At 40.3% G+C, this 13418-nt stretch overlaps 2 protein-coding genes across 2 annotated transcripts; one reads left to right on the top strand and one right to left on the bottom strand.

Annotated features, from left to right (window-relative positions):
• The first annotated feature begins 719 nt into the window (after positions 1-719).
• On the top strand, positions 720-2539 carry gmfg (glia maturation factor, gamma). Its single transcript, NM_001141171.1, is given in 7 exon segments — positions 720-814; positions 1302-1398; positions 1546-1595; positions 1694-1743; positions 1868-1950; positions 2156-2229; positions 2371-2539. Coding segments are annotated over 7 exon segments (429 nt in total). The 5' UTR covers positions 720-811; the 3' UTR covers positions 2443-2539.
• Positions 2540-2816: 277 nt separating this feature from the next.
• paf1 (paf1, RNA polymerase II associated factor, homolog (S. cerevisiae)) lies at positions 2817-8026 on the bottom strand. Its single transcript, NM_001140028.1, is given in 14 exon segments — positions 2817-3960; positions 4077-4158; positions 4354-4459; positions 4681-4809; positions 5044-5160; positions 5294-5397; positions 5604-5672; positions 6333-6438; positions 6552-6653; positions 6765-6831; positions 6951-7072; positions 7235-7327; positions 7582-7611; positions 7817-8026. Coding segments are annotated over 14 exon segments (1599 nt in total). The 5' UTR covers positions 7867-8026; the 3' UTR covers positions 2817-3538.
• Between the last annotated feature and the right edge of the window lie 5392 nt (positions 8027-13418).

Raw genomic sequence — 13418 nt, 5'->3', positions numbered from 1 at the left:
TTTTTTTCTCAAAATTGCCGTGATGTCACGTATCCTACTTATATCAGTACACTCTTAACATCCTAATGATTACGAAACTTATATTCGATCAAATAAGCCATGTTTTTTTTTTCATTACCTCCTGAGCGAAAAAACGCCACCTGCGGGATAAGACAGATTTTGGGCCCAATTATCCCTCTCGCTTCGCCTTTTCCTCTCTGATATGATGGATAGCCGCTGTCAAATCAAGCACTCTGTTAATTCAAATTCAACTCTTTGGTCTCAAACAAACATATTTGGCTTGATTGCATTTGATCAGTTAGATTTGAAGAATGAAGATATCAATTACAGACACAGACAGTGACTTTGCCATTTCTTTAAATAAAAGCTAAAAACACTCATGTAGAATTAATCAGATTATCAAAGAATGCTCAGCTTTCTCTGACTGCACCCATTAAACAAATGTGAAAAGAGAATATCACTTTGTTGTTTTATCTTGTTGCAACACTAATTATTTTGGGTATAAAACATTGTATTATTAAAAAGGCATGATTTGCTGCCGGATATAGCGACAAGGGAATGTAGACATAGAACTAACAACATCCATAACATTAGTCAGTCTCAATAATGCTAGATCTGGCACAGTGCAGAAGGGGTGGATGCTCGAGTATTTGTTAATGCCTGCCCTTCCCTACTGTATGTGCTACGACATAAAAGGAGGATCTTGAGAGTCAGACAGCATCCTGTCACAAGCAGTTGGCCGAGGAGGAACTACCTCAACAATACGACAGTATCTTTGCAGACAAGAACCCAAAACAAAACCTCTTCTAGAATGGTATGGGAGACCGTTTATTTATACGATATTGCACTTTACCAAGAAAATGTATTTCGGTATGGATGGTGATGTCCTAGTTTATGTTGTAAAGATTTTTAGGCAGGCGTACATTTATTTTTGCTACTCCCCTCCCATCACCCCACACCCTCTTGACACAGGAAGTTTTTTTGTCCCATGATGTAACAAAAGCACTTCCTGGCCTCAATGTCACTTTAAGATTTTGTTATGAGCTATGCGTTCATGGAAACTTGAACTTCAGATATCAAAACAAGTTGCTCTAAAACCTATTTTTCTGTATCCCTCCCTTTCTCTCTCTCTCCCCAGTCTGCCCTCCACTCTCTCTCTTGCTCTCTCTCTCTCCCTCTAAGTGAAATATGACAGAACTTTCAATGATGTAGCCTGACAGTAGCAATATAACCAACATATACAATTACAATGTGTCAAAACTTCCCACGGTTGATGAACTTGTTTCACTTTTACATTCTAGTCAAGTTCTTTGGTTGTGTGCGAGGTGGATGAGAGTCTGAAAGAAAAACTGAAGAAGTTTAGATTTCGAAAAGAGACCAACAATGCAGCCATCCTGAGTGAGTAAGACTTCATTGAAACCGTGTTCCTCAGTAGCCCAACTGTCACCTGTTTCACCTAATTAAATAAAAAATCGAATAAACCCAGAAACAGAGAAACATACTGTGTCTAGGACTCAATATAGAATAATTATCCTATTCCCTCAGTGAAAATTGACATGGAGAAACAGCTTGTGATCCTGGAGGAAGAGTATGAGGCAAGTCACGTTGTCTTTCTGATAATATAATAATTACTAAAATCCATCCACACCTGTATCAATACCAGTTCAACTCAAAACACACACTCACATTTCAGGACATCTCCCTAGATGACCTGAGGAATGAACTTCCCGAGCGGCAGCCAAGATATCCTTTTAGAACATTTAGGAGTGATACAGCAGAAATCTATGTTAACCCATATTCACCAGCACTGCCAGTGTTGAGTTGTATCATTGACCAGTGATTGGATTTCCTTGACAATATAGTGTACATTCGTTGTTTACAGCTACAAATACGTCCATACAGATGGCAGGGTGTCCTACCCACTGTGTTTCATATTCTCAAGTCCAGTGGGTGAGTAATTCATCCTAATTCAGTGAATAGCCAATTAAGTGAAGGATTAGCATTGCTGTGCTACAACATCCCTTTGAACAAAATAACATTTCGAAGGTAGTAAGTGATAATTGAAAGTAATGAGATTCAATAAATATTTATCATATGGAGAGATCAAAAAGGTTGTGGACATACATCTGTGACTTATACACCCTCATCCCAACAGGGTGCAAGCCTGAGCAGCAAATGATGTACGCAGGCAGCAAGAACCAACTGGTCTCCGCAGCAGAGCTCACAAAGGTCAGGACTATTTTCTGTTTCAAGTATTGACTGACAACAATAATGATCTGAGCGTAAGCCCAACCCTAAACTCAGAAAATAGAGAAGTTATAATAGAAAATATGCATGTTTAGCCTGATCCTACCCCTTTTTTCTCAATAGGTTTTTGAGACGCGAAACATAGATGACTTGTCTGAAGAGTGGCTGATAAACAAACTGTCTTTCTTTCGCTGAATAGACACTTGTGTTCAAGTTGGCAAAAGTGCATGTTTTGAACATACCAGTACATTAACTTCATTACTGGTTTGCAATAAATTGCTTATGGTGTCACTTATGTTATTGCATTCTTATTCCTTAGTTGTACTCAGAAACCATTATTACCAGCCTGGTTGCCAGTCTTTCTGCTCTCTTTTGTCAACTCCTTGTGGAATTGTCACACCAATGAGTGACAAGGAGTTGACATGGTAGCACAAACAGATCTGGGACCAGGCTACATTACCACCACTTTGGAAGGAAAATGATTGCAGGAATACATGTTCATCTATAAAGAGGGGACTTTGGAGAGGGTGACTGTTAGCAGTATAAGAAACATACAGCCATAAATGTTGTAAAATCAGCTACTACCATTTATTTACAATGTCTAAATGTTAAGAGAGGTTTCCATCATACAACTGAATTTATACAGGTTCATAGTAGCAGTTTTTGGGAAGGAAACAAGAAATTGGCAGAAAATGTTATTTTGAAAGTTTAGTTCAAAACGTAAAAAAAGCTAAACTTTCCCACATTTTATTGGATGTTCCAATTACATTTATAATGCATTGTATCCTCAAAACGCTAAGGACAAAGAAAAACATATTTAACAGATTTATGCACACCAGAAAATTAAACAGAAAAAAAGTTTCTGCTTTCACACCACTTTAAGTACTTAAGTGAGAAATCTACAAACCATAAAGACAAACTGACTTAACAAAATAACAGCTTAAAAGAACAAAATAAATATGTTGTTGGTAGGAAAGAATTTTGTTCAATGAAGCATGTACTGTACACAACGACTAAGATAGTAGCTCCAGCTATATCTATGAGCAAAGGTCTGACAGATGAGTAACTGACATTTACAGGTACCCAAAAGCCTTGTAGAAGTCCCTTAGAGGGTGTATCTCTCCTAAAAAAGTAGCAAACTGTAACATTCAACAGGAATGAGTTGCTAGCCTCAGACTGAGTCTGTAAAGACATGGCTGTTCTGAGGGTGGGGCTTGTCAGCGTGGGCTGGCTGGAGCTCGGGGGTGAGGCATGGTGTGCTGGCGTTGTCACAGTAAGAAGGCCTAGGCTCTTATTCACTGTCACTGCCGTCGCTGGAGTCTGAGGCCTGTTCACTGCCACTCCCGCTCTGGGCACGGCCACCCTCTGAGTGGTCACTCCCGCTACTGTGGGCCGGAGACGCGCTGCCACTCCTACTCCTCTCCCTATGGCTCTCCTTCTCACTCCCACTGCCCTCCTCCCCACTGCTCCGGGCTGCTCCATTCTTGGGCTCGTTGTCGTCGTCATCACTGTCGTCGTCGCTACCGAAGATTTCCACCTCATCCGCCAGCTTGACCTCCTCCTCGCCACTCTCACTGCCACTACCACTGGCCTTCCTCCTCCGCTTAACTCCCTCTTCATCATCCTCAGCTCCACTCCGCTTTCCATCCTCATCCTCCCTGTCAGAGTCACTGTCAGAGTTGTCTCCCTCACTCTCGCTGCCCTTCTCATCACCTGTGAGTGGAAACAAACAGATCATTAATTCATCTGGACCTAAGAAGCAGTGGTAAACAAAGAGCCTCTGCAGACACAGTAGTAAACATTGGGGAGGACAGAGGGGAGAGACTGACCAGAGTCCTGCAGTTTACCCAAGTCCATGTCCTCTTCTTCGTCCTCTGGTTCATGGTTCTCCAGCTGAGCCTTACGCGCATCCTAATGGACACAAAGACGGATGTCATGATTACTCAGATTATTTAGATGTCTGCAAATGTATACTTCTCTGCTTATGTCCAGCACTACCTGCTCATCTCTATCAGTGTTGAGGTCCACTTATTAAGTAAACACAGTAGTTTCCACAGATTGAAAGTAATGCTCAGTGTAGAAAACAGGCCTAATTAGCAGTCTCACCTGTGCTTCCAGCTCCTTGTCATTCATGTCTCTGTGCTTACACACCAGCACAGCGTTTGTAGTAGACTGGGCTCCAGCCTTAGCTCTCCTCTTACTCAGCCGCACTCTGCAATCCAGGACAACACAGTCAGGCCAACACAGTCAGGCCAAAAACCTTCTTCACAGGTGGTGTCCACAGGCCAAACAAACTAACTTAACCCACCCTAGCAAATACAAATCTACCAGAATAATGTGACTCTCTCTTCAAAGACAATCCCATGTCACCTCCTGCCAATGTAAACCCAACAGACCCCACTATGAGACCCCCCCAGCCGGGCCAGTGGTTACCTGGTCTCCAGCTCGTTGTAGTAGACTCCATCTCCGTCTCTGAAGATAAAGAAGTAGTTCTCCTCGTAGCCCTTGCTGGCTTTGTTCTTCACGTTCCAGTTGTACTCCCTGGCTATCTTATAGTCATACCTAGAACACACACACACACCATCACATTTAGTTCAATGTTACAGTAAGTGTGCTTCAGCGATTCCAACATCCTACAGGTTCTGTACTTGGACAAGGTGAACCAAGTAGGTATGAGAAAGTAGACAATGACAATGTGAAACCTGAATATTATTGATAGGGATAGTTCATATATCAGTAGAATTGTTGGTGTCCTGTCTACTCAAGGTTAGTGCAAATGCTTGTTGGATTTCTCACAGATCATCAGGCATGTAGTCCAGCTCCTCATCCACATCTCTCTTGCGCTTGCGAATAGTTTCCTCATTGGGCAGGAAGTAGGCCACAAACTGGTTTCCTTCCTCATCCATCATACCTCTGCAGGGCACAACAAACAATTCAAAACAGGGTGTAAATTGTCATAGTGCAGGACAGTCACACACACAATTTTTTAATTTTTAATTCACAGGCACACACACACACACACAATGTGGCATTGTTTTGTCCTCACCTAATCATGGCCTGTGACATCATCTCCACACCCTGGGGTGCTGACATGTCTTTAGGAGCAGGATCAGAGTCGAAGATTACCTGAGCACACGGGTTGATCCACATCTGGGGAGCAGAGAACAGTACACACAAATGCTTACTCTTTATCAAAACACAATAGGGATAGACAACAACAGCTAAACGCATCCAGCATAGAACAGATAAAGGAACCAATGACTGCCCAGAAACAAAGACCATGGGCATAATTCAGATAGGAAGCCAAGGCCAATACAATGGTACTGTATGTCCTGTTGAGCATCATGGGTGCTCACCTTGAAGTCAGGGAACACAGGCATCACCTCCACAGGAGTGACTCTGGGTTTACTGTAGTGCTGGGCAATCTGGGGGAAGAGGATGAACACCACGTGTGATATACAGATGTAGAATCTTAATTTGATCACTTCTGTTGCGGAGAATTTCCCTTCACCGCAGGAAATTTTGATGAGCTTCGCAATTTACATAAATCCACTGAAAAACCACACTAACACAGTAGGCAGCGTAGTCCAGAGGTTAGAGTGTTGGACTAGTAACCGAAAGGTTGCAAGTTCGAATCCCTGAGCTGACAAGGTACAAATCTGTCGTTCTGCCCGTGAACAAGGCAGTTAACCCACTGTTCCTAGGCTGTCATTGAAAATAAGAATTTGTTCTTAACTGACTTGCCTAGTTAAATAAAGGTAAAATAAATACAAATATTAACAGTATCCCACTTTTCATGTCGCCTGATTTTGACCACCGATCAAGAAATATTACAGACATTAAAATGATGTTGCTGCAGGATTATTTTGCCTGCGACAATATAGGAACAATTAAGATCCAACATCTGTACAATAACTTTGATGGAATGAAAGAGGATATTGCAATCTTCATATTAGAAGGAGCATACAATGAACTGTGTGATCTCTGTGTAGCTGGACATTGACTTTGATGTTGTTACTGTAAGAGCTATTTGGACTGAATATAGCACAGTGAATTGTGCATAGCCAAACACGGGGCACTCTCACCGGTTTCTGTGCATCCTCAAAGGTCTTTTCAATTGCAGCAATCTGGCTGTCCCTATCCTTGTATATCTCCTCCTCTGTGAACTGCTGTTTCACAGACACACCGATCCTAAGGACAGAACACATAGGTTATATTAGGGGTGGGACAAACAGAAAACACTACAAAATGGGAAGTGTGTATGCTGAATGTGGTGGCTAGCTAGCCTGTTAGGTCACACTCACTTGACTTCCACTTTCTCATTGGAGACACCATATCTGTTGAACTCTGTAGAGATGTACTCAGTCTTCCTCATCCACGGGACTACCTTGGCGTGCTGCTGAGATCTACAGGAAGACAAATACAAGGCTCATAGCACAGATCCCAAGTCATTAAGATTTTCATTGAATTTTGTCACAAAGACACTGTATTGACTGGTACACAGTCTGTATGCAAACCTTTTCGAGCTGGATGGAGCTGTGATGTCTTCTTCCAATAACTTCTCATCAGCTGGATCAAGAAGAACTACAAAAATAAGGATGGGACAATTCTAAATCAATACTACACAAGCTTCAAGTAACTACCACAAAAATATACTGACTGTGTGGTTTAACAGCGTGCGTTTGTGTCATTCAGAAACATACTGCTGGGGTCGACGCGGTAGGTGTCTGGGTTAATGAGGTCGATGGTGACACCAAGGTCAGGCTCAGTAAGCAGTTCATGTTTGTGTTGCTTCTCTAACGACGTAGCCTTGTACTGCACAAACCTGTTAACACCAGACAGCACAACATCAGAGTCAGCTACAGTACAGTATTTATGGGAGAAGGCTTAGAAAATAAAAGCTGCACACGGTGGGTACAACAACTATACATTTAATAGACGTAACAACTTGACTGACCTTTATGGCAGAAGGAACAAGGGTTTTTACCTGTGCTGGTCAAATGGATATGTGATGAATTTGGGATCAAATGGGATGTCAGGCAGGCTGTTGCAGTACTTTACCCGACAGACCACTCCAGACCTGGGAGATTGGTTGGGCCAAACACGGAGTCACACATTACAAAAGTGTACAAAGAAGAAGTAGTCATCAAAAACATGTTCTATCAACCATTGATGCCTCATAATCCAAACTGATAACTACCTAAATGGTCATATGGGTTTTGATCTGTCCATGATATCGCCAGCCCTCCACCCCCTTTGCATTTAAAACACACAATAACTTGAGCTGTAACTGAATCACTTTGTTTTAACATGTAAAACAAACTGCATGCATACCTCTCTGGAACAGTTCTGTGTGATGAACTCCTAGTCACGTGGAGAGAAAAACAAGTGTTGTTAGCTACACTCAGCTGATAGACTGAAGAAAGACTGAAGAAATAGGAAGTAACACAGTGCCCCCCCCAATATTTTAACTTATGTTAACTTATCACGGGACAATCAATCGTCATTAGCTAGGTTACCTAACGTTAGCTAGTTGCGGTAAAGAAAATACATCGGAGAGGATATTTACCTGTGACCGTCTGAGTCTCGCTGTGCTTGTGTCTGGATAGTTGGAGCCATGATCTTAAAAGAATGACCACGACTGGAAGAATAGTTTCTTAGAAATTCAGACAACCGTTGAAGTCACTCCTTACTAAAACACTTTACCTGAAAGAAAGAGAAACTCCGTTGATTACCTAGTTAGCTACTTACTCCAAAGTACTCTGAGCTTTCGCTCTTTTTGCTTTTCTGTCCTGACTAGATGCGCCTTACAACTAGTAGGACCCCTGATATTTTCATGGGTAGCTTCCGAGCTGCCTGAATATAATTACGTCGCAGATATACGGTCAGTTTTTGCTATATCTCGTATGTAGATTTGTGGTAGGCAGTGGTACCACAGATAGAACAAAGAGACAGATATTTCACCAGATATATAAATGTAAAGCATCCGGTTAGCGGTTCCACTCACAACCAAATACGGTGGTGAGAGGAGCATGAGCCCGCATGCAGAATTCTGCAAAAGTATAAACCTATAACACCAAATAATGCATGCAGAGCAGAATTAGGCCGATAACCGCTAATTATCAAAATCTAGAAAAGAGACGTTAAATTCTACAACCACCTAAAAGGAAGCAATTCCCAAACCTTCCATAACAAAGCCATCACTGACATATAAATAAACCTGGAGAAGAGCCCCCTAAGCAAGCTGGTCCTCTGTTCACAAACGCAAACAGACCCCACAGAGCGCCAGGACACAAATCATGAGAAAACAAAAATATAATTACTTGACACATTGGAAAGAATTGACCAAAAAGCAGAGCAATCTAGAATGGTATTTGGCCCTGAACAGAGAGTACACATTGGCAGAATACCTGACCACTGTGACTGACCCAAAATTAAGGAAATCTTTGACTATGTACAGACTGAGTGAGCATAGCCTTGCTTTTGAGAAAAGCCGCCAAAGGCAGACCTGGCTCTCAAGAGAAAATAGGCTATGTGCACACTGCCCACAAAATGAGGTGGAAACTGAGATGCCTCCTGCAAAATGTATGGCCATATTACAGACACATATTTCGTTCAGATTACACAGACCCACAAAGAATTCGAAAACAAATCCAATTTTGTTAAACTCCCATATCTATTGGGTGAAATACCACAGTATGCAATCACAGCAGCAAAATTTGTGACCTGTTGCTACAAGAAAAGGACAACCAGTGAAGAACAAACACCTTGTAAATATAACCTATATTTATGTTTATTTATTTTTGTACATCATTACAACATTGAAATGTCTTTATTCTTTTGGAACTTTTGTAAGTGTAGTGTTTACAGTAAAAAAAAAAAAAAATCACTTGCTTTGGCAATGTAAACATATGTTTCCCATGTCAATATAGCCCGTAAATTGAATTGCCACTGGGAAGCAACGAAAACCAATGTGAAAAGAACAGGACTGACCCTCCAGACTTTAAGAACCTAGTTGCCTTGGCTGCACAGCTTCTTATGACAGAGTCTTTACATTAGTCTCAGACAGTGACCGTTGGAAAACTATTGGTCCTGTGTAGAGCATATTTGGTGTACCTCGATCACTTCAGAGGTGAAGTCTGATTTAGTGTTTTTAATTTTTTTATTTAACAATACCGACCCCTTGATGTAGTGAATGAAAATGTGTATATATTTGTCAATTCCATTTATTAATGTTCAATGGCACATTGTCTCTTATGTTAATTTTACATGTTTTCTACCATAAGTTTTGATCATTTTGTATAGGGGTCGGTAGTGGGAGAAGATGGAACGAGATGGATTTTAGCCGACATTTACTCATCAGTGAAACATTTGATCTCAATACAGTTTTTTGTTACGAACAGAGTGAACTAAGTTTAGTAGACTTTACCCTTTGACAAAGTTTTAAAAAAGGCGTTGTTTAGCAGGGGTGCAAAGGCGAATTGTTTGTGCACACGCGCACTTCACAGAGTAGACGTGCCCCAAAGGAAATATGCAAATGATTGCTAGAATGCGCCAATAGGATCTCGCTAGCTCGTTCTTGGCTCTGCCCACCTCCTTGCTTGCTCTGCCCACTATGGCTCATTTGTTCTCATTTGAAACAACGGGCTGTGGTCCATCTTGGTTTAGTCATAAAAATCTTTGGTGGTACCATAAACTACCCCTTATCAATTTATATGATTCTACGTTGGAAAGCAAGATACTAAAATAACACATCACTGCCCTCTACTGTATTGGAATATAAAATTGAGAAATTATATACCAACCATCAATCTGCAGCAAATCTGAAACTGTTTGAAATAGTAGTACAACAAGCTTGGAAAATGTCAGAATTTATTGTCTTCAGATGCAAACAAATAAAACCAAACGTACCATTGGTGTCACTGCCCAGTTTAACCCAACATGCCACTTTCCTAAACAAGAAGAAGTCAACATTACAAAGACAATACTTGTGTTAGGCTGACTGACATTACAGAAGGATGATCTTCAATGAAGACAATTTACAAGTTATGAACAGGTACAAGTCAAAATGTAGAATTCATCTAAGGTTTGTAATAATTTTCCACATTTGCTAGAAGAGCATTCATGACATTATTAGTGTGGTGTGAGCTTTACAACAGCAAAAAAAAAAGCTACATTCAACATTTTAGTTTGAGCGCAAATGACAAAATACTGATGAGTGCATATTATATTATCGTCATGTTGGAAGATTTCCAAGAGTAAAGTTTTTAATTGAATGTGTATCATGTCAATAATGTTGTTAGTGTTTTACATAGCAAAACAATCCAGTGACACTGTTATGTAAGTGCCCAGACTGAAGCAGATGATGTATACAGACACAGATGTGAAAACAAACAAATAAACAAACTAAAATGTGTACAACCATGATAATGTGCAAGTCTGCCGAAATCCACAAAAATGACATTGGCTATGGACTAAACCTCATGTAAAAATATTTTTTCAAAGCATCTGCCAAGTGTTTTCCCACATTGTTTGACCTATATCACATATTAACACAGACAATGGAAATAGAACATATGTATGATGGTTCATGCTTTGGTGGGGAACACTTAGCTGCCTCACTATGCATCTATTCCACAGTTACGGCAAGACCCCCTCCCTGGTTCTTCTTGCCAAGCTGGGTGTCTCTACCCATATCCAACAACAATCCAACTGCATTCAATGCAGTTTCTTCATGTTGACAATGACCATGCGCTAAATCTAGGAGGGAACCAGGAGCAGGGAGGTAGAAAAATACTACTGATTCTCATTATTTTATAGGAGTGTCTCAAACATACAGCTCCCATCATTTTATATCTGGAGAGAACAATCCATTATGTGCTGTTCCTCATATGCTTTCACTGTTTCAGGTCTGCATCTGTCCAGAGGGATCCACTCTGTGGAAAGAGAACAATGGAGACTTTATTCATGAAAGTGTCAAGAACTCAACTTGATCATGCCCATTCTCTTGCCAGTATTGGTAAACATATTCTTGTGATGTGCTACATGGTAATAACTATTATTAACAGTATAGTTTTCCACTTCAGATACAAGTTATAGTACTGCATTTCATCTGATCACACCCAAGAACAGACAGAAATCAATATTAGGATTCACCTGCTCAACATGTACAGCATTTGGCCGGGGTCATCTGCAAATACCCTGTAGTAACACAATGAGAAAGGAAGGTCTGTTTGATACTTCATCTGGATATTTGTAAGACAATTAAGAATCAGCAAGTTGCTTGTTTGTAAAATATGATTATGTACTCATACCCATCTCCCCAGTGATAAAATGCCTGGTCCTGGTAGAAGATGCATAGGAACAGCCACACACTTATGGTCTCCACCCAGAAGATGACAAAAAGGAACCACAGTGAGGAGACTAGCAGCTCACACACCATCCTGGGGCTTCTACAATGAGAAATAACAGAGAGAGGAGAGTTAAACCATAGGGGAACATAACACTACAGTCCTCTGCATACCAATAGAGAAGGTATTGGTAGGAGCAACATGACTACAGCTAAGGAAAGATAACAATATTAAACAATATACATTTTAGATATCGATTGCAAACAGGGTTTGGTTTTTGGTTGAAAGCAAGGTCATTTCAGGGATTATCAACACTAGTTAGTACATGAACTCAAGCCCAAACCAAACAAGCAGAATGTTGGTCTTTGCCAACTAGCAGATGTCCGAGCTAAGTATGGATGAAAGTTGATCAGCTGTGTTCAGTGAGGGGGTAACTAGCTGCTCGCTAACTCTCAATCTTGGTGATTTGTATTATAACCAGCTAACAAGAAATATTGAAAATAAAGTATTTTACCTTTTAATCGTGATGGGAACAGATTTAACGGTATCCAAGTCCGTGAATATCACAATGCTACAGCTAGCTAGCAATTAGCACCAGCTGACTGGGAGTTTTTTGTATTGTTGGCTAGCTAGAACAGTTAGCTAGCTTGCTTAATAACTAATTTGAGATTTTAATATGGTTTCACTTGATCAAATATAACATTGTATAGCTATTTAGCCAGCTAACATGCATGTTTTCGTTGTTCAAGGACAGTTTTGCCTGCATGCTCCAACAAATGTTACCAGAGAGTTGAGTTTCCGGGAGTCAGAATCCGCAATTACTGCACAGAATTTGGGGAGCAAAGATTTGGTCTAGATGCACTAGTCTGGGTACCAGTCTTAAACTATCATTCCACTCCTTGCCACTTCGTGTCATATGTGTGTAGCGATTTCAGTGCCAATAGAAATTGTATTTTAATTTTATAATTGTGTATTTGTATTAGGGTATTGCATTTTCATTTAATATTTTTGAATGTGTAATGCACAGATTGAATATTTGAATCCATAAATGTAACTTGTATTTGAAAAAAAGTCTTCAAGTCTCCAGCAAGGATAGCCTACTCATCAAAAGAGCATGGATTTCGAACCACCTCAGTCACATTTCACCCCCCTTTGATCTCATGTTCAGAGATTATGGCACCATTATAAAGTGGGTGGTTCGAGCCCTGAATGCTGAATGGCGGACAGCCGTGGTATATTAGACTGTATACCATGGGTATGACAAAACATGCATTTTTTTTTACACTCCCTTCTAACGCACCCTGTGATCATAATAGAGGGGAACCGAAGGCACATTCATGTTCCAGAGTCGTAGCTTTCAGGAATGGGGTTATACTAGGGTTCAAATGCTAGAGACAAATTCATAGGAAGAATATAAATTCAAAATGCCACATTGGCTTCAAAAAACCACCAGAAGCTTCCATTTAACACAGCCTTTGATCCTATCTGTTCTTAATTACCTTTCCTGGCTGGCAAAGTACCAGGATGTTGTCTCTGATTTTTTTTATCTGAATTTACAGAACTGAATCTGAATGCATCTGAGAAGTTGGATATGAAAACTTTAAATTATAGTTTGTAAACTTCATACAGACAATGAATGCAATATCTACCATAATGAAACTGAATATTTAAATATTGCATTTGAATATTGAATAAAATTTAAATGGAATTTAAAATCTGAATGCAATATTCATTCAGTTGTTTCGAATCATGAAATACAAATGCAATATCCTGGTACAAATTAAAATACAACAGCTGAAATCACTCCATACATATGCCAAA

This window comes from Salmo salar, chromosome ssa09, assembly GCF_905237065.1.
Source record: "Salmo salar chromosome ssa09, Ssal_v3.1, whole genome shotgun sequence".
Classification (NCBI taxonomy): domain Eukaryota; kingdom Metazoa; phylum Chordata; class Actinopteri; order Salmoniformes; family Salmonidae; genus Salmo; species Salmo salar.
The sequence above is the reverse complement of the archived record's forward strand: the minus strand, read 5'-3'. Positions and strand labels throughout refer to the sequence as shown.